The 26,147-nt window shown below is 37.4% G+C and overlaps 2 protein-coding genes and 1 long non-coding RNA gene across 6 annotated transcripts in view; 2 read left to right on the top strand and 1 right to left on the bottom strand.

Moving 5' to 3' along the window:
* Positions 1–19,122, top strand: part of CASS4 (Cas scaffold protein family member 4) — a 39,707-nt gene extending 20,585 nt beyond the window's left edge. For both annotated transcript variants that reach the window (XM_039343263.1, XM_039343264.1), the window contains exons 2-7: positions 3,184–3,609; positions 9,061–9,165; positions 11,595–11,744; positions 12,959–14,278; positions 15,527–15,595; positions 17,951–19,122. In XM_039343263.1, the coding sequence (XP_039199197.1) occupies positions 3,184–3,609; positions 9,061–9,165; positions 11,595–11,744; positions 12,959–14,278; positions 15,527–15,595; positions 17,951–18,364 (2,484 nt within the window). In that variant the 3' untranslated portion in view covers positions 18,365–19,122. The remainder of the gene's footprint in view (positions 1–3,183; positions 3,610–9,060; positions 9,166–11,594; positions 11,745–12,958; positions 14,279–15,526; positions 15,596–17,950) is intronic.
* The window catches only part of LOC120307949, a 55,248-nt gene extending 32,637 nt beyond the window's left edge, over positions 1–22,611 (bottom strand). For 2 of the 3 annotated variants that reach the window (XR_005556706.1, XR_005556705.1), the window contains exons 1-3: positions 22,375–22,611; positions 21,953–22,013; positions 11,391–11,473 (exon numbers count right to left, since the gene is read on the bottom strand). This is a non-coding gene — a long non-coding RNA (uncharacterized LOC120307949). Of the gene's footprint in view, positions 1–10,056; positions 10,436–11,390; positions 11,474–21,952; positions 22,014–22,374 lie in introns of those variants that run through there. The other variant, XR_005556704.1, reaches the window with a different exon arrangement.
* Positions 22,612–22,675: 64 nt separating this feature from the next.
* RTF2 (replication termination factor 2) overlaps positions 22,676–26,147 on the top strand; it is a 48,422-nt gene continuing 44,950 nt past the window's right edge. The window contains exons 1-4 of the mRNA XM_039343275.1: positions 22,676–22,830; positions 23,884–23,978; positions 24,081–24,174; positions 24,966–25,105. Of these exons, the coding sequence (XP_039199209.1) occupies positions 22,762–22,830; positions 23,884–23,978; positions 24,081–24,174; positions 24,966–25,105 (398 nt within the window). The 5' untranslated portion in view covers positions 22,676–22,761. The remainder of the gene's footprint in view (positions 22,831–23,883; positions 23,979–24,080; positions 24,175–24,965; positions 25,106–26,147) is intronic.

The raw sequence follows: 26,147 nt of genomic DNA, 5'->3' as shown, positions 1-26,147 counted from the left end.
CATTGCGACACGTCACGTGACACAGTGAGTTTGATACCCCTGTCCTACAACAATCAAATTTTGATTCAAAGTTGTCATTTTAGGATCTTCATCTCCAACCCCCATGACATTCAATTTGAAGCCCTACTACTCAAAATCAAGATGCTTGTGCTGGACATTTTCTTTCCAGTCCTTCTACTACCAAGCTTTATAAAAAGTTGATAGTGGTGCAAGAATCTTTTCATAAATTCTGCTTTCCACCCACTCTTTTTTTCCATAAACTAGAAGGATGGGTGAATGATTGAGTTCCCCAATCTTGAATTTCCTTCCTCAATCTTCAAAGTTCATGATGATATGGATGTAATGGCTCCTGACAATATTGTGAATAGGAAGGAATAATACTTAGTAAAGTTGATGAGGAAATGAAATAAACTAGAACAGTCCTAGAAGTTTCTTTCACATTTTTAATCAGTACTTGTGGCAAAGAGCACATTTTATTAGCCAGTGATTCTGGTTAGTAGATGTTCAAATCTTACTTAAGAGCAGGCACTCATATTGTTAAGTAAAGACATCTGAAGCCTAAAGTAGGAAATGAAGTAAGGTAATCTTCATGGCAACTCAATAAGATAAGTAGTTCAGGTTGAGAAGTCAGTCCTAGGTTTAAAGTTATGCAGAGCTGATCAGATTGGTTCAAGGTATCATTGAGTAGTTATTGAGTAGAACTGCAGAATGCACTCTTTCCATTCCAAATGTGGCTCCCAGAGAGGTCAACAGTAATTCCTTCAGCCGTGATCTGCCACAGTAAAACCCAAATTAAAAAGCCTTGACTTTATTGCTTGTATCAATATCTTCCACTATGTTTTTGTAGATTTCATTGCCAGTTGAAAATAAAAATAGCTCATAAATTAAGCTGGCCCAAATTATTTTGCAGCTTGAAGCCAAGAGCAAGATGGCCATCTTCCTCTCTTTATTGTTGTTGGAAGCCAGTCGGTCTGATAATTAAATCTTATTTAATCCTAGCAAAACCTGAGAGCAGCTGGCTGGCTTAAGGGACCCATTCATCAGCACCTGCTGTCTCTGGCAGCCTCGTCATTTGGACAGCATGGAGTAAAGAGAATTTGTAGGTAGCAGAGCTGAAATTCTCCCCCAAATTTGTGGGGAGAAAAAGTTGGTTGGAAGTTTTTTTTGAATTTCTCCAGGGGAAGAACATTTCTTCAACTGTTTCTTAAGGGTAAAATTCTAGCTCTATAATAGCTTGTCAAGATTGCAAGATATCTCCAGTAGAAAACGAATTTGGATGGTTGGTCCTCTGTAATCCTTCCATTGCTGAAGTTCTCAGTCACCCAGTTAGGAAGCCTGGAGCTATCCTCCCTATCTGAAAAGCAAAGAAGGGATATGCATATGCATTCCTTCAAAAACCAGACATGAAATTGACTAAGTGCCATCAAGTCACTGTTGACTCCTAATGACCACACAGATTTTCTCCATGACAACCAGATACGAGATATAAGAATAAAGTCTCTTCCATGAAGAACCCAAGGAAATATTACATCTAACTCAATTGTTACACACCAAACTTCAGAAGTGGGGTGCTTTGCACCTGCTATGCATATCATTTTTTTCTGTTCCATATTTTCTGTTGTTCTAAAGCCTTTGTAGATGTCCACACTTTTCTTTTGAAAAAAAAAAATCCCATATGGCATAGGAGGAACAATCTCCTGATCTCTTCTGTTAGAATTTAATGAAAGTGGAAAAAGCCGGTGAAAACCAAGAGAGAACTTTTCAGTGAAAACGAGGGCTCTTTGATAACTGGGGTAACTAAGAGTAACTGGGATAACTAAGTAAGTACCACCAACACTGTACCAATCCCAAGAATTTTTTCAACATTCTCTTCTCCTTTAGCAGAATTTCAGAAGCAAAATTTCTTTCATTACACTGAAAACTAGTGACAAATACAGGTTCTTCTCTAAATCAAGGAATAAATACATTTCTAGTAAAAACGGGCAATGTGTAACTTGTTGAAGCAGCTGTGACCTTCCATACCTGATTAATTTCTTAGAATAAGTCTTCACACATACACATGAAAAATTCCTACATAATGATAAGACTTGATAGCCTTGTGGAAAAGATATGAAGGCTGACTTGTTCACACATTGGTATATTTTAATACTAAATTTAGTACTTAATAAAGGTTATGTGTTGAAGTTCACATTCCATGATAATAATTTCCCATTACTCATTTCTCACATTCTGTATATAGTTGATGAATTTTATCTCTAACAGAATTCTATTTCTAAAAACGTAAGATTTTTTTTTCTTTATGGAAGTCTGATCTATATCAATTTTGGGGGTTCTCACATTGGTTTCAGATATGTTAGATAGTAACATCTCAATTTCCTGTGGTTCTTCTATTGTCATGGTAACTTTTATTTTGAATTGGTGTGGTCTTCTCAAAAGGTCCCGGATAAAAGAAAGACAAGACATTTACAGGCAATGTAGAAACCAACCAAGAAATACTTCCTCATTTATGCAGGCAACTAGAGAATGCTGAGGCAAAGGAACTGCTTCTACAAACTAGTATTGTAGATGCAACAAAATCTGGGAAATCCCAAAGGCTTTGAAAACATGTGGTTTTAGAGCATCTCTTACGAAGTTAGATTTAAACATTTATCTATGGGATAATGTAAAACTAAGGATTTCTGCAGATATTGCCTATTCATTTTTATGTGTGATTGTATTCTCATCTTCATATACTTTGAACTTACTTCTTAAAAATAGGAGTAGAAAACACAATTGATGATAAGAAAAACCTTTGTGGATCAGGCCAAATCTAATAGATCACACACAACACATATGTTGTGCAGGCCCAGTGTGTGCTATAGATTTATTTAAACACTTTACAATATTGACATTACTGTACATGTGAAACAGAAAGCCCCAGGTGTTTTTTGTAACAGAAGATCATTTACTTGTGAGAGCATCTCCATCAGTCTTATATCTGCAATTGAGTGAGAATGATAATTAGCAGCTTTGAATTTATGTAACTTATGTAAGCTAGTTGATTAAATAAATGGGACACAGAGGACTCCCAGAACAATATAGAACTGAACTCTCTCTCATTTAAACCTTTATGGCAACTTAAATATAAATTCAGTAATTATGAGAAGCAACAGCTTCCCTTACTTTTAATTTGTTTGTCTTCAGAGTACCTTGGCCAAGGCTTTATATGACAACAAAGCTGAGTGTCCAGAAGAGCTGGCCTTTCGCAGAGGAGACATCCTTACTGTTCTTGAACAGAATATAGTTGGGAGTGAAGGTTGGTGGAAATGTTCACTTCATGGGAAGCAGGGCTTGGCACCAGCCAATCGCCTCCAGCTTCTTACTTTGTCAGAGGTTCCTTCCATTGAGCAAGATTTTCAAGGACTGCCAACCAACCATTGGACTACCTACCAGGTTCCTTCAGTACATGGAACTTCTGCACCATTATCTGTCTATGAAAAAATGGATGGTTGGATTACTCCACCTTCATCTTCATCTTCTACTTCCTTGTTGCCAACACAAGAAGGGTACCAAGGACCAGCTTTGGCTGCCAAGCTGCTCAGTGAAAAGACTGAGACTTCATCAAATCAGGTAAAGGTGCATGCTGCTTGTCAAATGGAAAATGGATAATGTAATAAAGATAGGAAGAAATGGATTAAATCTTCCTTTTCCATCATATCCCCAGCTGTTTCTTTTTTGTTTGTAGGCATGTACAAAGATACAGAGATTTATTTCTCTCTGCTTGAATTAAAAAATATTGAATTTTAACTCCCATTGCCCATGTAGTTACGATCCCACATATTCAGAGGACACCAATTTGAAGAAGGCTGTGTTAGATATATAAACAATCTACTTATACACAGAAATTGTATATCCACTGAAATTCACTGATAGATCCAGTGGTGGGATTCAACCAGTTCGCACCACTTCGGCAGAACCGGCAGAACTGTTCCCAAAGCCCAGAATGGAATTCCAGAAGCGGCATCCACTCAGAGAACCAGTTGTTCACATATTTGAATCCCACCACTGGATAGATCACTTCATAATTTCCAATGGATCATTGATTTTTAGTTTTGAGCAACTTTACACAGAAATGGTGTTTGTTTTTTTGTTTTTTTACAAAAGTTAGTGATAATTGAATCAATTGTAGAAGTTAATAAAATGTTGAGTGAATAAAATTAGATAGAATGGATAATAATACACATAATTATTAATATAAATTTAATATACATTGAAATATAAAAAATTAATTAGTTAAATAGAATACAATCTGTTTCTGTGTTACATCAGTGACATTTGGTGTGCCATTCAGTAAAAATTATAGTCAACAAGTTTGGGACACCCTTGAAGACACGGAATTCTTCAAATTTTATTTGGATGCTTGGATTACATCTTCCCAAATTCCTAGTCAGTAAGGGTGACACACTATCATATAGGAATCTTCCCAGACTGCAGCTTTCACCCGGGAAAGACTAGATAAATCTCAAATACAGGGGGGGAGGGGAATGGGGGGGGGTTGACTTGTTGTGTTTACGTAATGAGTCCTGATTAATTCTCTGCTTGAGCCCTCCTCCCAACTGGGGCAGGCTCAGACTAGAGGGAGAAGGTTTACAATAATAATTCTTGCAATAATTTACAATAACAAAGGAAGTACTTCACATATCAGATAGTAACTTTATGAAATTCAAATCAATTTAAGGGGGCCTAATATTTAATATCTACACTTAGAAATTGGAGTACCCTCTGCTCTGAATACTTGGGGAGAAAAAAAAAGCACAGGAATTATGTAGCCTAATTTCTTCCAGATGTTTTGGAATATAATTTCCATAAACTCCATATACCAGTGATGGCGAACCTTTTAGACACCCAGTGTCCAAACTGCAACCCAAAACCCATTTATTTATCATCAAGTGCCGGGTGGGCATAGCTGCAGTGGTCATGGCAGAATGGGTGGGCGGGGCCAGGGCAGCAGGGGCCAGTCCCTCGCCATCTCCGGGGCACAGCACGCATGCCCACAGAGAGGGCTCTGAGTGCCACCTCTGGCATGTATGCCATAGGTTTGCCACCACTGCCATATACTTTTTGCTGGTTTGGGGCAATATAATGATATGAGAATTGCAATGAAAGATTACTTAAAAACACCAGGAAAGCCACAATTAAGAGCAAAAGAATTTGCCCTAACAATTTTTATTTTTATTATTTTATTTTATTTTAATCTCGCCATCTCACCATCAGGCACCCTTGAGTGTCATCATCTTGGCTTTTAATAATTCTTTACTTGAATCATTATTGGAAGTAGAACAGCAGGCCAGGTGGCATTTTTGCTGTTGATCTGATAAGTCCATGTTCTTAAGCACTTGATAAGATTGATAAAGTATGGTAATTATAACTAGCTTTACCAGTTCTTTAAAAGAAGTTATAAAGAAAAACACCAAGCTTTCAAATGTTAACAATGTGAACGTAAAGTTTTCTCCGGCTACATCTGACTTATGACTGCAGCTGTTTCCACAGAGAACAAATGTCCTGAAGCAATTCTTCACCACAACACTTAGGCTTAAAGAACACATATGGTGAAATGCCCAGCTAGTGCAGGAATAGAAATAGAGCAATAGACTGGAATCACACAGAGTTAGCTGTAGTAGAATCAGCTGCTGCTGACAACCAGTCAGACTGCTAGCCATCTCTTTTAGAGTCTAATATGACATTTGGCATATCCCTCAATCCTTAGTGTTTCTTCTCTGAAATTTCCTAAGCAGCAAATAATTCACAACACAGTGCTTCCCCCCAAAAAAAACCCCCAAACCATTCACTTCTTTATAATTGAACTACTAAATACCTGTAAAATTGACTTATGTACATCTAATCTATTCTTTAGTCCCTTGTTTGATGTTTGATATCTTCTTCATATCTGAAGTACAAGTGCTGGTGTGTATTGTAATCTTTGCATGTATTTAAATCAGATTTCTTAGCCCAATCAAAATTTTAAGAGGCTGGAGTATCTGAGAATTATTCAAAATCTAGCTTTAAAGAGTCCCTAATATTTAATACCAAAATGGTATAATAGTTAGAATACTAGAATAAGTTCAAGGAGATCTTGGGTTGAGTCTCTGTTTGTTCATGAAAATAAATTATAGGCTAGTCTAGACAAAGGTTCTTTCCTTGATGTTGCAACTTTTATATCATTGATACACACTCCAACTTTTACTTTCTTGATATTTTTCTCTTATCACTATCCCTCCCATCTTCATTGTGATAGGTTTTTTAGCTGATTATTATGGTTTTCCTACATTACTGAATTATATAGACATTAATAAAAGATGTTATCCTCAAGCTTATCTTATCCACGATACATTTCAGATCTGCAATATTTCCCCACTTCTTCTTCTTCTTGTGCCATTGGCGATCATGTTGGCGATCCTGTTTTTATCAGCAGCTGCACGAAAAAGTGCTGCTGAGTTTTGTTCAAACCAGTCCCTTAGATTTTGAAGCCACAATGTTCTTCTTCTGCCTGGACCTCGTTTGCCTTCAATCTTTCCCTGGAGGATTAAATGGAGGATGCCGTATTTTTCTGGGTGTTGCATCACATGTCCGAAATATTCTAATTTTTGTTTTTTAATTGTTTTGATGATTTCCCTTGGCTTTCCCAGGCGGCTTATCATCTCATTTCTGATCTTATCAACCCAGCTTATACATAACAGCTGCCTGTAAATCCACATTTCAAATGCTTCTAGTCTCTTCAGGTGGCCTTCTGTCAGAGACCAACTCTCTACTCCATAGAGCAGGATAGAAAAATTATAGCATCTAACAAGCCTGATTTTCAGTCTTAGGCTTATGTCGTGACTGCAGAACACATTTTTCATTTTGAAGAATGCTGTTTGAGCTTTCTCTATCCTTGCCTTTACTTCAGTAGTCATGTCCCAGCTTTCATGTAAATTAGAACCGAAGTGCGTGATCCTTTCAACTTTTTCTAGTGGTACTCCTTCTGAATTTATTGGTGGTAAATTAACATGTTGTTTACTGACAACCATGATCTTGGTTTTTGAGGTGTTAAGCTTCAAGCTGTATTTTTCAGATATTTCTGTGACTCTGTTGATGAGCTGAAGGTCTTCATGCTTACTGGCAAACAGAACTGTATCTTCAGCATATCTTAAGTTGTTGATCCAAAACCATTTACTCTGATGCCAGCATCGATGTTCTCCAGTGCCTCATTGAAGATTGACTCAGAGTAGATATTGAACAACAGTGGAGACAGAATACATCCCTGTCTGACCCCTCTTCTTATTTCTGCATCAGCTGAGTATTTTTTGGCCTAGTCTCACATTTGCTATATGATGCCAATACAGATTCTTTATGATTTGGATGTCTTTGTCATCTAGCCCCCTTGTTTCAGGATTTCTAATAGTTTGCTGTGTCTTATTTTATCAAAAGCTTTTTCAAATCAATGAAACACATGTAAACACTGTGACTGACATTTCTGCAAGGCTGTACAAGAACTTGAATGCTGAATAGTGCATCTTGTATACCAAGATTGTTTCTGAAACCAAATTGTGTTACCTAGACGCTCTTCAGTTTTGTGTATATTCTTGTGTGAATTATTCTCAAGAATATTTTCAGGGCATGACTCATTAAGCTTATTGTTCTGTATTCAGTACACTTCTTTGCATTTATTTTTTGGGGGATTGTCACAAAGGTTGATTTTAGCCAATCATTTGGTATCTTTCCTGTTTTATATATCTGATTGAAGAGCTGCAGTAAAAAATTCTTCCCACTGTCTTCCAGCAATTTTAAAATTTCTACTGGGATATCATCAGGTCCTGTGGCTTTTCTTATTTTTGCTTTAATATTTCCCCACGTTCAATTTTAGTTTGGAATGGGGGAAAAGGAAGAGGATACTTAAAAACAAGAAATTTGTATTTGTCCTTCCTTTCCTCTTCTTTGTAATTAAAAAAAAGGTTGGTAGAGTGGCTAAAGATTCATTTTTAACGGGTACCTCTGATACTTGCCCCAGCTTCTGCCCATCTAGCAGTTTGAAAGCTTGCAAACGAAAATAGATAAATAGGTACCACTTCGGTGGGAAGGTAACAGTGTTCTATGTGCCTCGGCATATAATCCCACTGGCCATATGACCACGGAAATGTCTTTGGACAATGCTGGCTCCCTCGGAGAAGAAATAGAGATGAGCAGCACACCTTAGAGTTGGAAACCTTTACTTTTACTCAATTGCTAATTGTGTCTTTTTCATGACTCGTGTTTATGATGGTTGCAGCGCCCTGGGTTCATGTGATCCCGTTTTGTGACCTTCTGATAAACAAAGTCAATAAGGAAGCCACATTCACTTAACATCCATGTTACTAACTTAACAACTGCAGTGATTCGCTTAATGGCAAGAACCGTTGTAAAATGGGGCAAAAGTCACTTAATAACTGTCCCACTTAGGATCAGAAATTCTGGGCTCAATTTGTGGTTAAAAGTAGATAAAATTTATCAAGCAGTCATCCTTTTAAAATACTCTTAACACATCTTTTTATAGAGACTTTAATTGTTGATCATTTGAACTTTAACATTTAAAGTTTAAATTGATTTTATGTTTTTATTCTAAACAGCTAGCAAACTTTAGCAATCAATAACAAACCTAATTGTAAAAAAAAAAAAAAATCTCAGGTTTATCCAGTTTTCCTGACTGATCAGCAAAGTACTTAGACAAAATGAAGCAGCATAAATTCTTGGTACTTTTTCAACAGATTGAATTCTCTAATTTACACACTATTCAATAATCACAAAGGATGTTTCGCTTCTTTTGTGTGTCCTTAGTTTCATCCACCAGCTATTAATAGGTTAGTTGGGGGGGGGAGAAACAGCAGTTTCATGAGCAAACAACACATACTTTTCAAGGTTAATAACTATCTGTAGGAGAAGCACCTTTTCATTAAATGGTTAACAAATACTGATGAAGCATCACTTGAAAGAACAGCAGCTCATAAAATGTTCACAGGTAATATCAGTGTCATTTTGATCTCATCATTTCCCCCTTCTTCTCCCAAGCACCTCTTCACTCTTCCGAGAGCTACTTGGGCATCAGCCCCGGAAAAAAGAAATGATGTCTATGACATTCCAACATCCCAGCATTCTGGATCCCTGCTGATTCAGGTGAGCATGGTGGACATAGCAAGCTGATGGTTGAAAATAGTTGCCATCATTGCTTGATTGGCAAGGTTGTATTAAAGTCACATCAGAAAAGAAAATGGAGGAAATCTGAAAAATTGGGTAGATTTCAATTTATATTTATTCTATATCTGGATGGCCATCTTTTTTGGACTCAGCATATGAAAAATTCAGAAAATTCCTTACTTGATTCTGCTGCTCCCCCCCCCCCTCTCATACACACAATGGCAGCATTGCTAAGGCTGGGCCTGAAGGCCCCAGGCTTTCACTTCGGCCCTAGCACCACCTCTGCCACTCAAAAAGGCTGCCTTACACCATTCCCCAAGGTGTGTGAGCCTGTTCCTTGCTTACCTCTTTAGTCTGAACTATTTTTGCTCAATATTGCTGGAACTCTTAGATTAGAATCATGAAATCAAACCTTACTGGGCAATTGTTTGCTGGATTGTCTCTAGGTGGTTACTTCAACATTATTTCTACTGATATATGTCCTTTCTAAATTGTGTAAGCATATGTAGCACTGTTCCATAGCAAGTACAAGGAAATGACACTACAGGATTTAACAAACTGCTGCCTTTATGCAATTTACAAAATGAAGAATCCTGCCTCTCCGCCAATAGCTGTTACATATTTTGGAGAAGTAGCCTGATCAATCAATCAATCAGAATAGCTCAAGCAGGAAATCCTATATCGTTTCAGATAGGTGGCTGTCCAGTCTTTTCTTAAAAACCTCCAGTGATGAAGCACTTACAACTTCTGAAGGCAAAGCTGTTCTCCTGGTTCACTGTTAGGAAGTTTCTCCTTAATTCCAGCTTGCTTCTCTCCTTGATTAGTTTCCATCCAGTTTCTTGTCTTACCTTCTGATGCATTAGAAAATAAGTTGACCCCCTCTTCTTTGTGGCAGCCTCTTAAATACTGGAATACTGCTATCATCTCCCCCCTAGGCTTCTTTTCTCTAGACTGGCCATACTCAATTCCTGCAAACATTCTTCATCTTTTGATCATGGATTCATACCTGTGACATCTGTGGTGTTGTAACATATTCATGTCACATTTGCCCTAATTTTGGACAAGCTTCTTAAAGCTGTGCTTTGCTTGCAAAATCTGTTTGGGTCTAAATCTTCAAAGTTCATATTTTGTTTTGTTTTTAAGATACTCTGCCATCTGGTGCCCATATCCTTTCAGTGCATTGTGACAGAGCCTCTTTTATTTTATGTAGCCTTCTCCAGCCTGTATTCTGGAGATGGAGCTCATATATCTAGAAGGGACAAAATTAGAGAAGATGGTCATATACTAAGGAGCCATGCAAGCCTCAGGGCTCTTTCCTTAAGATGTGCTTAGACCTCTATTTAGCTTTTATCAGAATATTTATTTATCAGAAAATATTTATCAGAATATTTTTCTATGTTAGTACATTTATGTTTAGTTCCATAAGGGTGAACATTGAAGAACTTGAAATGTGCCAGTTCACAGCTGGACATACATATCTGAATTCAGAGTCTTTAGTGCACATTCTTTAAGTCAGGAATGGGCAAACGTTTAATCTCCTAAAAATTAAACATGTTATTTTGCTGAAATATACTGTCCTACGAGTTGAATTTTGCTTGATATTAGAACAAAGATGGTCTCCAAAGATGCTTTTTACACAACTCCAGAGTTGTTCACTAAACAACAAAACCCACCATCTACCTACTATGGAATGTGAAGTACAGTATAAAGAGAGTATTGAGTCTATTCACCTCCTGCCAATCTTGCAGGCTAATATTTCACAGTGTTGTTTATTTCTGATTCCAAATTTTAAGCAAACACTAGATTAAATCTTCCTTTAACCTTCTAAGCCTCAACTTAGCAGTCCCTAATAAGCCAGCTCCAGGCTTAAGTGGTACCTAGGGTAGTAGCCTCTGGTTAGACCCTCTATTGCAGCCTTTCCACTCTGAGTGTATTCAGTGACATTTCCATAGTGACCCAAAGCAATATAGTTATGTGAAATGGAAATAAAATAATGCCACAATTGTTGGCCCCTGCTTCAGTTCTCACCTCCCCAATTATCCTACCGTATGTTACTGCCTGGTGAACTTCACCTTCATACTTTGATTGCTAAATCCTTTTCCAACTTAAGTTGCTTGGAAAAGTCCCACATACTGATGAAAAGATTATCTTTCCTCAGTTAACACTTTAAACTCTGGTTGGATCTGACAGATGTGCAAACTCACCCATCAAGAAGAGGTCAGGCTGGAGGAAACTGTTGTAGGTGTTGTAGATATCCATTCTCTCATTCCTTTGGCCCAGCGTTCATCTAAGAATGCAAATGAGAGCCAAATCAACAAAACTCTGTATAATTGTTTATCAGCTGAAGGAAAAGTATAAATGAATGGCTAGTGGTAACCGGGTTTTTTTATGTTGAACTCTTTCATTAGGGCCTTGCTACTCCACCATTTTCTAGAAAGGACTCCAGAACAGTTCCTTTCATGGAATGGTGCCCAGAAAAGGTGCAGCAACTTTATGATATCCCATCAAATCCTGAAAAGCCAAGATTTTGCTCATGGCAAGACTCTGCAGTGGAAGATGTAAGTTTGAGCATACTTAAATAAATATGTTGTTCTGAATCATAGAGTTATGTGAAACTCTGTTAATTGTTCAAGAGGCAGATTGTGGCATCTATGGGGAACTCAGATCTATATACAAAGTGTAGCTCTTGAAATTCAGAGTGAGCAGGATTTGTAGTAGGAGCAAGCAATTAAAATATGAACTGCAAAAGGCTGGGGTGTAAGCTTGGATTTATATCAGGCCTCTGAAATCCAAATGCTTCCTAGTGCCCATTAATCAATGACTATTTCAGAGAAGAAATGAAGTGTAACACCAATAACATACAGGACAAAAAAAACCTGTTTTTCTCAAAATAAAACTTGAAGTCTCCTCTCATCTTAAAGACAAGCAAACACATTATAGCATATGGACTTTCTCTGGACCTCGGGCTTCTTTTTTCCAGGAAGTGATGCAAATCTGATTAACTAAAGTCCGCACTGATCGTATACAAATTCTACAATTTTCCTCCCTACCAAATCTTCAGCAAGGAACGTTTGTTTCCTGCAAGAGTGAAGAACTTAAATTCCATTGAGGTTTGTGATCTTGTCTAAGGGGATACTTGAACAAGCAATCTGATCCTGTAATGCTGGAGTAACAAAAAGCCATCATGCCAGAATAGGGCAATCCGAATGCAATGGAGTAATGGTGTCATACTATGTAGAAACAATCCACCATGACTACTTTTTAAGATGGATATGTTTAGGTGCAAAACTGAGAGATCAAGAGGAGGAATCATTTACTTGCCAATAGCTTAGCAATATTGGTTGACACTTCTTTATCCTTAGCTGTTGACTAGGAATGGCAAGAAATGCCTATTAGTTCTCAATAAACAGGATGGATATCGAAGGGATTAAAATCCTGACCATACTTCAAGTGGAATCACAGGGGGTAGGTTACAGAAATTTTGATGGTCAAGAGGTTCCCTCTGAGTTCACATCATCAAGCCCATAAAGTGTTGCTCTCAGTTGTTGAGTGGAGGTTGATATAGGCAGATCCTTTACACAAGGAGCAAAGAGGGAGAATACTACTAATTGCTCCAGTGTAGATTACTTGTGGTATTTTTACACTTCTTATGTGTTGGTTTATTATTTGTGTGAACTTTTTTTGTTCTATATATATATGAATATAAATATTAGAGAAGAGAACACAAATGAAGGAGTAGTAGTAATCTATCATTCTTTGTTCTCCTCTCCAGGTGTACGTCATCCCAACATCCTCAACTAAACCCATTGCTAATTCTACAGAAAAGCATTACAAAACTTTACCAAATCTTTGGAAATCAGAATGGATCTATGATGTACCTGTGGCACCAGACAAAGCAAAATTAATACAAACTTCTCAGAATCATTCCTCACAGAAACATGCACTTTATGATATACCACCAAGCAGGTTTGATTCTGATGCACAAAAATTATCTCCAATAAATAATAAAGGGAAATCAGTAAATCTAAAATCATATAATATTCCACCTATACATAGGAAATTAACTTGCCCAGAGCTTCCTCTTTATGACATACCATCCATCTGTGATACGTTTGTGCAGCGTCCAGCTAGCAACTATGATGTTCCTTCCAATGTTTTGTCTACCAGGACTGAAAAGGAGAGCCAGAAATCGACTCATTATGATATTCCAAAAGGAACGCCTATTGCTTTGGCACAACAGAAGGAAAATAATTACAATTCAGGAGATAACCCATACATTATTCCTTTGCCATCATCCACAGAATGCAATGTGAACCAAGATAGATTGTCTGTTTCCAGTGAAAATAGTAGGGCCAGCACCCTATCCACATTGTCAAGTTCTTCTACTGAGTCCTTTTCATCAACGTTTTCGGAAGAAATTGTCAAAGACACAACTATGGAGCTTGAGTTGGCTATAGACACCCTGACTAAACTGCAGCATAGCGTATCCAGTTCAGTTGCAAGTCTAATGATCTTTGTGAGCAGTAAGTGGCGATACCAAGAATATTTAGAAGGAAACATTGAGGAAATCCACCGAGCAATTGATCACATAAAAGTCTCTTTGGGAGAGTTTTTGAAATTTGCTCAAACTATTGAAAGAATTGCAGCTTTGGGATCAGATACTAAGCTTCAAGCAAGAATTAAAAAACAGCTGAATATTCTCTCAGATTCCTTTCAGATTCTGGTACAAACCAGAGATGCTTTAAACAAAAGCAAGTGGTCACTTGAGATTCTAGCTATTAAGAAACCTCAGAGTAACCCAGATAATCTGGATCAGTTTGTTATGGTGGCTCGTACCCTTCCTGAAGACATTAAGAGATTCTCATCTATTATTATAGCTAATGGGAAGCTACTTTTCAAAAAGAGCTGCAAAGATAAAAACAGCAAAGATTATAAAGCTGGTGTAGAGCTTAAAATGAAGAACTTCAGTCATGAAAAACAAGGAGAAAATAATTCTGTTCTAATAAGTAGTTTGGACAAAGCAAAAGAAAATAATCTGTCTTCAACAGAGACAAGTCTTTCTGTCCCTGAAGACTGCTCTACTCATCCACAGGTTGGTGTGGTTGGAATTACTGTACAAATGGCAATATTTTAAAGTTATTAATATGTGGTTGAGAGCCAATCTGGTGTAGTGGTTAAGGTACTAGGTTAGAAACTGGGAGACCATGAGTTCTAGTTTGTGCCTTGGGCACAAAGCTAAGTGGGTGACCTTGGGCCAGTCACTTTCTCTGAGCCCCAGGAAGGAGGTAATAGTAGGCCACCTCTGAAAAACCTTGCCAAGAAAACTGCAAGGACTTGTCCAAGCATTTGACAAGAGTCAGCATTAACTTGAAGGCACAAAAAATATGTGGTTAAATCCACACACCCGCAATGGCTAGGGATGGAATAACGCAATGGGTAGTAATGGAAACTGGTTGAGTGCCTAGGCCAGGGGTCTTCAAACTTAGCCCTTTTATGACTTGAAGTCCACAAGTCATAAAAGGACAAGTTTGAAGACCCCTGGCCTAGGACAATTACAGATGGCTTATCTCTCTGCAGCCCTTCTGAGACTGTGGAAGTACTCCGCTAAAACACGGCCACACCAATAGCCTGGAAGACCAATAAATTTTTCAGGAAAATTTACTGTATAGCTGATCTTTACAGTTGAATTTTACCCAGTGCTTCCTCAGCTGCAATAGTATGTGAAATGTTTATGGATTCAATTCAGTATGATGATTTTGACCCTTCTGAAGCATTTCTTGACTTAAGACCACGCAAGTCCACCAATAGCAGCACAAATACCCCACTGGGAACATAATCTCAGAGAATCAATAGCATCAGTGGCTGAAATGAATGTTACCTATGTTATTTCAGGCTTCCTGAAAAGAAATTGCAGAGGGCCCCAGAGTAGCATGGATAGTTTCTTTTCTTTTCCATCCCACCATTTTCCAGAGTTCCAAGGCCCATTGGAAATCGAAAAGGCAATCTGGAGCGGGTGGTGGAGATGATGAAGCTGGGTAGTTGGGAAACCCAACCAAAGAAATAACATAAATTTTCCTAGGGTAATTTCTTCATTTACAGAGAATTTTGTCACTCTTAAATGCTCAGAAAATTTTAGGGTTTTTTTCCTAAAAACTATTGAGATTCTTGAGAACAAACCATAGTAATTAAGAATTTATCTGACAAATCTTAGGAATGGAAGTAGGCAACATTTCCAATGTTTGGAAGGAAAATGTTGGATCATATAACCCATAATCTTTATCTGTTTATGGATGACCGCTTTTTTTTTTTTTGAGAATTATAACTGTCTTCCCTTTTGCAGAAACCATTAGAAACGGAACACACACAGCCAACTTGCAAGACAAAGAAAAATGAAGAATTTAAATTAAAGGTAAAATATATTGTAACACTGAAATTATTAGTATTTAATCATTACCTAAAACCTTGAAATTAGATTGTTTCAAAAAAACCAAAACATATTAGCTGCCTGCCAGTGGACAAGTTTATTTGTATTCATAATTTTTCATTGAACTCACTGGTACAGAACTTACATCTGAATAGGAACTGTACAGGATTATGGTTTTTTATTTGGCCCTCATTGATTTGGGAAAAGAAAGATAAAAACATTGAAAACCTTTTAAATCCACCACAGCCATCTGGGACAATGACTGATTGATTTATACATTCAATTTATAATGTGGTTACTATCTGAATTCAACCCCATAGAGGCTGCTTCATGTAGCAAACATTTGTCATGTTGTTGTTTCTGTTTTTTGAATAGTAGAGAATATTGTACATTCATGTGTTCTGGTAATATATTCTATATCATGCATGCTCAAGCCAGCATTCTCACTGGTTAACGGCCAGTAACAGCCGAGTTAAAAGGGCAACAGAATTTTAGCTACCTATACTGGAGTGTCATATTTAGGAGAGTAGTATCACTCCCAAAGCAACACTGGATCTCTGATTCTATAATGCCAGTTGAATTTAGCAACTGAACCTGTTTATTTTCACTCAGCTGTGGTGTAACCCAAATTGCAAAATACTGCTGGCCTGTAGGTGAGGCTCTACAAACCTTGTAGTACGTGATCCATAGTGAGGACATTTTTACCTCTATCCCTCCTTGGAATTCCTGAGTTTCAGTAGATTTTGCATCTTTTTAATGGAAAAACTTTGGCATAACAGAGCAAAATTTATCAGAGTTTTGTCTGTTTCCCCTTTTCTGTTTGTAAGATCAATCAGACTTTCTAGTTCTTATTTATTTATTTATTTATTTATGAGACTTATATACTGTTTTAAGTGCAAGCACTCTCTAAGCGGTGTACACCAGTAAGCAATGTATATATATATATTTACATTGCCCCCAACAATCTGGATCCTCATTTTACCTACCCCGGAAGGATGGAAGGCTGAGTCAACCTTGAGCCGGTGAGATTTGAACCGCTGACCTGCTGAACACAGTCAGCTAAAGTGGCCTGCAGTATTGCACTCTAACTGCTGCGCCACCTCGGCTCTTCCCTTTTCTTTTTGTGTGGCATGGGAGACTGCTTTAGCAGAGCTGAATTGGAGCCAGTGAAGAAATACCTTTATAATAAATCAATAAATTCCAATTCAAAAGTCCATGTTATATACAATGTTATCTCTCTCTCTCTCTCTCTCTCTCTCTCTCACAGACACACACACACACACACACACACACACACACACACACACTTTCATCCGGGGCTTCTGGTAGCTAAAAATAAGATTTCCACCAAGTTTTTTACTGACATTTATTGAAAAAGGGGTACCATTACAGAAATTCCAACAATTAGATTATTTTAATATTAGAACTTAAATTTCTCTTTTACCTTGCTAGTGCAGAGTCTTCTTCAGTTTCTTTCATTCACACCCTCCCTATATCAGTGGGCTGTTGGCCCATTTCCCAGACAACTGAAGAACACACAAGTGTCTTTCCCAGCCATCTCTTGAATCCTTATCAGGCTGGGAACAGATCACTACAAATGTAGCCGAATTATATTTAAAAATGGTGGGAAAACTGCCTGGCTGCTATTAAGCTCACCATGGGATTTTGCAATTACAGGAAGCACAGCAGGGGAGCTAGTGAGCCTCCTTCCATTACAGATAGAGCTTTATTTTTACTTTTGCAAACATTAGCTCAGCATGCATTACAAGTGATAGAAATATATCTTTGAAGGGTTTTTATCAGGTTGTGTCATTTGGGGGGGGGGGGTTGGCAAGGAGATGAGGGAAATTTGTGTTCCTGTGAGATCTGCAGTGCTTTGTGTTCTTATCTCATCTAATCTCAGCATTCTGAGGTCTGCAGAAAATCAAAGGTCTGCTTTAAATGGTTTAGGAAAGACTGTAGAAATGATCTTAATGTTAATCCATACATTATGCACACAGAAGCTTCCATGTGCTATCAACAGAGATTTAATAAAAGCTTATCAAGCAAGGGACAGTTCTTTGACATTTTGGAGAGCTGCTGCCAATACACTGAGCTAGTTGGACAAATAGCTTGATTGCTAAGGCAACTTTCTATCTTATTATTTGCAGTATTTCCTCATACTTTATAATTCTGATGAGAATAAGCATTTTAAACAGCCTTTCCCATCTTGAAGCACTTATACTGGAGTAAAGCATCTTCCTGAAGCCAGCACAACTATTGAAAGGATTTCCAGGACAAGCTACACAACATTTATAGTAGGAATTCTCAATGTTTTTCTTCTTTTCATTCTCTCCCTAGAGTTCTCCACCTACAACGAAAGAAAGGACTCTGAGTAAACAAGATCCAGATAACAGAATGATACTCTCCAACCTCTCCAGACTGTATTTTGGAGCTGTTCAGAAAGCCATTGGTGTTTTCCACAAAACTCTTAGTGATAATCAGACTCCAGAAATCTTCATAGCCAAGAGCAAGCTGATCATTATGGTAGGCCAAAAGTTGGTGGATACTTTGTGTCAGGAAGCCCTTGAAAAGTCCAACCGAAATGATGTCTTGCGTCGTAGCAGCACATTTTGTGGCTTATTGAAAAGCCTGGCAATTGCAACCAAAAATGCTGCAATGAAATATCCAAGTCCTGAGGCAGTTAAAGAACTTCAGGATCAAGCTGATGAATTATCTCAATTCACACAGCAATTTCGAGATACGATGGAATGAAGGACTACTGGAACAGTTCAAAAGACAAATGTAGATGTAATGCTTGAACAGGATAAAGTACATCCATGTGGAGGTGGAGATGTATGCCAACTTCGCTCTCTGTGTCTCTTAATACAATTCCAGCCAATGTTGGGTGAGAGGCCTGCAAGAGTGTCTCCGCTCAATGGTTAAACATGATTAAATTCTTCCTCATTGTCAAGAATCCTGATATAGAGATATTTTGAGCAGAAGCCTTTATTTGTATCAGCTTGACATTCATCCTCAACATCCATACAGACATCACTTGAACATAGGTAGCTTGAGTTTATGCAACTCTATTCCTCTTTAAACTGTACATTCTGTTGAGGCTAAATGTTTCATTAAGACTCTAAGCGTGTTCACAAAAACTGTGTCAAATTTTTAGATATGATAGGCCTTTTATTACAAAGCATGTGTGTTTGTCTGCTTGAAGATAACAGTACTGTAGCATTCTACCCCATAGAGATGTGGTGTGAATATATACATTTAATAAAAACCTGACAGTCAATTGCTATGACAAGATTAGGGCTGTTCAGAGGACTTGTTATGAATTGTTGCAATGGTGGTCAAGCTATTAGCCATTCTTGAAACCATCCACTTGGTGGGACAAACTCCTTAAGATGGTGCAAATGCTACTGTTATTAACCATGGTTTCAGGTGTAACAGTATAGTATGAATTATTTATGCAGCAAAAAACATGGTAAAGAATAGAAAGTATTCAACAGTCTTGTGATTACTAATTAGTCTCAGCTCTGTTATTTATCTTAATTTCTCTTCTTTCTCATTTCCTTGAACCAATTGCCCCTTTTAAAGAATTACATCATCTTCATATCAACAAACATGTATTTGTTTGTGAGCAGTGTTCACAAATAGGAGAAAAGACATTATTCTGTGTGGTCATACAATGAGAGATCAAAGGAAAACAAAGACAACAAACAAAAGGGAATCTTCCAGAACCTTACAATCTGCCTAATTATATATTAAAAAGGTACTAGGTACAATTAATCCTTCCTTGTGCCTGTAGGATTGCTTAGCCAAGAAACAGAATCATGTATTTATGCTCTTTCTCATTATATACTGTATGTAAATGGCATCCTGCATTTCAGTAATGAGATAGTATATTCTCAGATTTGTGGGTGGTCAAATATACCTTTTAAAAAAAACAGTGGAAATTTACAGGTGAAGTAGACAGAGGACAAATATACATTCTATTACCCAATCTCAGTCCTAAAAACAGGGAAAAAAAATGCTTGGAAATGTTAAGTAACCACAGAATTGTGCAAAATGTTTCATCACAAAATATTCTGAGTATAAAATGTCTGTTCCAGCTGTTATTTATGTAGTTTTCAAAGCATTCCACTTTCCATTCATGCCAGATCTCTTCAGGGGCAACTAGAAAGGTGCATTTCAAGATCAGAATGATTTACTTGTTATTTAATAGGTAAAAATCACTAAATGTGTGCAAAATTTTCTATCTATTTTATTTGGGCAAGGGTATGTCTTGGGGTACATTGCAATCTGTGAGCTAGACAAAATCAACCCCACATAACAGGGTCCATAGTATATCTTTCAGATGCTAACTATTTCAATTCTTGTAACTTCTACAAAAATGATAATGTTGTTAATTGCGAAGTCGTGTCCGACTCATCGTGACCCCATGGACAACGTTCCTCCAGGTCTTCCTGTCCTCTACCATCTTGTGGAGTCCATTTAAGCTCACGCCTACTGCTTCAGTGACTCCATCCAGCCACCTCATTCTCTGTCATCCCCTTCTTCTATTGCCCTCAATCTTTCCCAGCATTAGGCTCTTCTCCAATGAGTCCTTCCTTCTCATTAGGTGGCCAAAGAATTTGAGTTTCAACTTCAGGATCTGGCCTTCTAAAGAGCAGTTTGGGTTGATCTCTTCTAGGACTGACCAGTTTGAACACTTTGCAGTCCAAGGGACTCACAGGAGTCTTCTCCAGCACCATAGTTCAAAGGTCTCAATTCTTTGTTGCTCAGCCTTTCTTATGGTCCAACTTTCACATCCACACATTGCAACTGGAAAAACCATGGCCATGGTTTTTCCAAAATGATAATACCTTGCCAATAAATCAGGTCTTGTTGTGCACGGTACTGTGAATACATTGAGCACTGAAGTGTCAGCAACCACTTCTGTTTATTTATTTATCAAATTTATATACTGCCTATCTCACAATTTAAGTGACTCTGGGAGATTGACAAATAACCATTAGTCTCTTGCTTTTAAGACAGCAGGAGAAGGTAGATATCTTTGAATTATGGATTTGAAGACCATTATTCAAGTTCAGGTCCCATGAACAGCGAGAATGAACAATAAATTAGTCCTTGAGAAAAGCTGAATGTGCTCTTATGGTGATGAGGAGTAAGCAGAAGTTCATAAAATGATGTTCAGTCCTCCCCCAGCATGTTCATACACCAACAATATTGTTCTTTTTAGTGCCAAAGACAAAATTTTACCAAATGTTCAGGAAGAGCAGAACTGTTTTATCAGCTTACTGAATTAACTCATTTTTTTGGCTTTACATAATACTCAGAACCACACACAAAATGGCCTATGATGAATACACTAACACACAAGAAATGTTACCAAGGTTAACACTAACTGAATTTACTATGTTATATGACTGCGTCCATTAAGTCATTACCTGCCCTGATTAAACACATTGTGTAAATATAGACACAGAGTATTGGAGACACTGATCCTTCCACCTTCAATAGAAAACTTATTAAAGATTTTCAGTTCTCTCTGCTATTAATTAAAACAGCCCAACCTTTTTTAAAGTTTTGTCAAAAAATATCACATGCTGGTGTTAAAGGAATCTATTCATTACAGTGAATGCAAATCTTTTCAAGCTCATTAGACTGAGTGATATTTAACACTGGAAATCAAATATTGAGTTCCAATAAAAAAATACGTATCTGATAGTTGAACTGTGAAGTTTTGGGGGCTCTCTGAGCTTGGTTGTTTCTTTTCATGGTGAAAACGCTTTCATCTCACAATAAATGGACAGAACAAGCCAGAGTTTCAATCAAACTATTATTAATCTTAGATCAAACCCAATCTAAATGCTAGGAAATTTGGGGAAGCTTGGCATGCAGACAAATTAATCTCAATAGACATATAGAGATAAGCCACATTTACAAACCATTCAAAAGAGTAAATAAATAAAAAAAACTAGGAAGGAATCAGAAAGAATAGAACACATCCCTATATTCAAATAAGCAGGGATCAACGCCACACGAACAACCAAAGAAACACCTAATATCCTAATCAAGGAACTACCAAGAAGAAAACTACACTCTCACCAATATTGGCAGGGCAAAGTATGTATATAAACAGGGACAAACCCCACATTCATTGGCACTGATGATGTAACTTAGTTGGGGAATAAAACATCTTCAAGGAAACAATCAGCACCAAGAACTCCAAATGCTGAGCTCCAGAAATCAAATATTTTGTTATTTGTGAAGTTCAACTTTACATATCATAGAAATGTACACAAAGTTTAAATTCACCACCAATCAAAAGTATGTACAATCACATCTTACCACCAGATCCTTCCTATTATTCCTCCACTCCAAGTCCCACGGTGCTCACCTGAAGACAGAACTAGAAGCAATGGATGGAAGTTAATCAAGAGAAAACTAACCTAGAAATAAGGAGAAATTTCATGACAGTTAGAACAATTAATCAGTGGGACAGCTTCTGGTTATGGGTGCTTCAACACTAGAGATTTTTAATAAGAAATTGGACATTCATTAGTCCAGAATAGTATAGGGTCTCCTGCTTGAGCAAGTTGGACTAGAAGACCTTCAAGGTCCCTTCCAGCTCTGTTATTCTGTTAAATCTGCCCAGTTAACTGTGGCTGGGATCAGAATCTTAGTTTTACATCATCATCCCCATACTGACTCAACCACAAAACCCAGCTTAGTGAATTCGCACGAAATTCTGATTCCTGAACTCAACCTACCGGCTTGAACGAGCACAGGGCAATAGGGCAGCGTTTCTCAATCTTCGCAACTGGAAGATGTTTGGATTTCGACTCCCAGAATTCCTCAGCCAGGCTTGAAGCTGAAGTCCACACAACTTCCTGTTGACAAGATTGAGAAACACTGCCCTAGAGTAACATGTGGTTGTCTAATTTGTGTCTCAGTGTATAATGCGAATACAGGCCTAAGGAGAAACTTCCGCCTTGGGAAGCCGCTTCGTTATTAGGTTACCCGAGTAACATAACTGCAAACGTCATCACGCCTTGCCCGCTATGTCGCCGTTCTGCGCCGGAAAGCTCAGGTCATCTGACCGGAAGTTTCTTTCTGCTTGGCAACCCGGAACTTACAGAAAGCAAGTTGAAGGCGAAATGGGTTGCGATGGAGGAACCATCCCGAAGCGGCACGAGCTGGTGAAGGGCCCTCGTAAGGTGGAGAAGGTGAGGCCGGGGTGAGAAAGGAGAGCTCCGGCTGGTGGTGTGTTTCATCCTGGAATAGAGAAATGGTGGCCTAGATAGCAGACAGGAGTTTCGTCGAGTTTCATAACGTTAACTTGCTTATGGGAAAAGTAATTCCAGAAATAAAGAGGGAGCTAGGAGTCGGTTTGATTAAAACGGCAAGCTTTTCTTTTTAATGAGGACGTGTGGGTGGGATTTGCTATACCCAGGCTGTCAGGGGAGCATATTCCATTATGATCAGATCATTATACTATGTTTGTTTTTACGTGATTAATATGTATGTATGTATGTATCCACATAATTTCAAATATTCGAGGAGGTTGGCCACAAGATAGAAAAAGGCCATGTCAGAGTAAGCACCAACTCAAAATGTGAGATTATAACTTGTTCTTCAATATTACAAATATCCAGATGAGCATATACTTGTTGCTGTGTCGGCAGCCAGACTCAGTTTTGACTCGAATAAGCATGATGAAATAAGCACAGAAATACATTATGTTGTGGGCTTTTATTTTTTTCTGTGGTTATTTCATTTTTGTGAGGGTGATTGAAGCCCCTTTCTGGGTATAATGGGTTTGCTGCTTGTTGCTTGGTTTGTGCCACTTTTTTTGTTTTGTTTCTTACTACAGTATTAATACTCTCTATGTTTTTATCTGGGTGCTGTCAGGGTCACGAAGAGTAGGGAGATATAAATATTTCATAATAAAATAAAAAATCATTTTATGCTTATAAAGTAGAAATGTAGCATTCTGAAAGTAACTGCTATGATGTGAAGCAGCAACTAAAAAAGCCAGTATAGTCTTGGAGAAAGAAAATCTACATAGATCATAGCACCCAGTAATATCTATTCTGTGTTACTTAGACTTCCAATAAAGGAGTATATATGTAGTTTAGTTGACCAAACTCTAATTTTTCCGTGTATAGAACACCTTTGCAAATCCAAATGGGGCAAAAAAATTACATGTAAGTAGAAAGATTTTGAATTTAACAATACTTCTTTGTCTAAAACTGTATATAATTTGTTATATTCCTCAGGTTGACAAAAATGCAGAATTAGTAGCCCAGTGGTATTATTGCACTCTAAGTCAAGAAAAATTAAACCGACCTATAGTAGCTTGTGAACTTGGCAGGTAAGATTACACTTTAAATTCTTTTTCAGACAAAGTCACATGTTTTGAATAAGTTTGAATTAGAAAGTTAACCTATTTTTCATAATATATTTTTTGCTATAGACTTTACAACAAAGATGGAGTCATTGAATTTTTGCTGGATAAATCTTCCGATAAAGTCCTTGTGGAAGCTGCATCCCATATCAAGAGTATTAAGGTATGTTAACATGTTTAAAATACATGTTAATGATTATAATATACAAGTTAAGCAGACAGCCACAAAATTTCTCTTTATTTTTTTGACATAAACTTCCTTGATATTAATGAAACTCTGAAGCATCTTATTTATGCAGTATGTTTTTTATTAAAAAAACGGGGATATGTGAGATGCATTTTCTTCCAAAAACAAACACCAACATGTTTCTTTTTTGCTTCTGTGACATAAATATATACTGTCAGGCTGCTGCTTTTTACCTATACTGCCTTCTTTTTGCTTCTTATGCCTAAACACAATCATAATTCTTCCTGTAAAGACTGCTTTTTCTCCTTCCCCTCATACTTTTTTCCAGAATCAGACCATTTTAAACTTATAAAGGTCCATTGATGTTGTTTAACCTAATTCAAGAAAAATGCTTTTATCACCAGAAACTGCCTGTTTCCCACAGACATTGTCTTATGCTTCAGACTTGGCCTGAAGTTAGAAACAGTTCTATTACCCCTTTCTTAACTTGCTGAAAGAAAAGGGAGGTGATCCTAAAACTGTACTATATATTAGAATCACTCCTAGCAATGCTGAAGCCATAGCACATCATCAGGAACACAGAATGCTTTCTATTAAGTGTGATGTCACTCACTTTCCAGAAACTGCCTGCTTGCATATATATCCTATATATTTTGTTCTAGAATATTTGTATTTTTCATACTCTACTGTTGTCTTCCAATTTAGATGATACTTCCTTTATCATAGTGTCAAATCAAGTTATATAAAGTATTGTTCATTTCTTGCAGAATGTCATAGAATTGAATCTCTCAGACAATCCAGCTTGGACTGGTGATAAGGGTAATACAAAAGGGGATAAATATGCTGACATCCAAAGTGCACGTTTTATTTGCCCTGTAGTTGGATTGGAAATGAATGGAAGGCATCGGTAAGTATGTCCATTTTAATTAGATTATAAATCATATACTTAGTTGCCCTTTTTTAAGTGTAGCCTTTTTCATAAAAAGATTGCTTGTTCTGTTCCATGATCTTTCCAAACTATGAAAATAGAAGATATAATTAGAAGATGTAATTGAATGCCAATGTTATAAAAACTGTTTAATAGAAGTAATACATACAAATGCAAAAAATATGATTATGTATGACTCCAAGTGTTTGATGAGGTACCGTATATGCCAGTGTATAAGGCGACTTCCGGAAGCACTAAAATCGGCGCCAAAGACGGGGGTCGTCTTATACGCCGAGTCTTATACGCCGGAAATACTGGTAGTTTCCGGCGTATAAGACGACATTCTAGGAATGCGGCTCGGCGACAAAGATGGGGGTCGTCTTATACGCCGGGTCGCCTTGTACGCCGGCATATACGGTAGTAATAAATAGCTCAGTGAAAATAATATCCCTGTGAAAAACAATATTCCATGTCAGATATCATTGGAAAAAAATTAAGTATAAAACTGTTAATATGACATTGCTTATGTACAAATCTGTGGTAAGATTTGTTTGAATGATGCATGGATCCTGATTAAAAGGTAGAGACAACGAACAACCAAACTCAGAGAGCACTAAGGACTCTACCCAGTGGGGTGAATTGAAACACAATTGCCTCTCTCCATCTCTGTTCCAATTCAGAAAACATCTATCATGATATTTTTAAACAATGATTGAAAGTTCTAATTCTGTCTGGTAGAAATTCCTCTAATGTACACAACAAAAGCCACAATGATTGCACTAAATAGCCAATTGTTCGCTTGACGGGTTTGATTGGATTATTTTTTTTAATTAAAAAATTATATTAAAGGAATTCTGGAACTGCTAGAGAAGGAGCAAAATTAATAAACTGGGAAATTGGTTGTACTTGAGTGAACTCTCTTCTTCTATTTATCTTTTGTCTTTAGTCTCTTATGAACTCCATGGAGCATAGTTTAAAAAACCCTGTAATATAACACCAAACGGCTTCAAGGCAAATGCAG

The sequence above is a fragment of the Crotalus tigris genome, unplaced genomic scaffold (assembly GCF_016545835.1).
Source record: "Crotalus tigris isolate CLP2741 ecotype Arizona unplaced genomic scaffold, ASM1654583v1 scf7180000017834.3080900, whole genome shotgun sequence".
NCBI lineage: Eukaryota > Metazoa > Chordata > Lepidosauria > Squamata > Viperidae > Crotalus > Crotalus tigris.
Note: the sequence above shows the minus strand (reverse complement) of the source record. Positions and strands in the feature narration are given on the sequence as shown.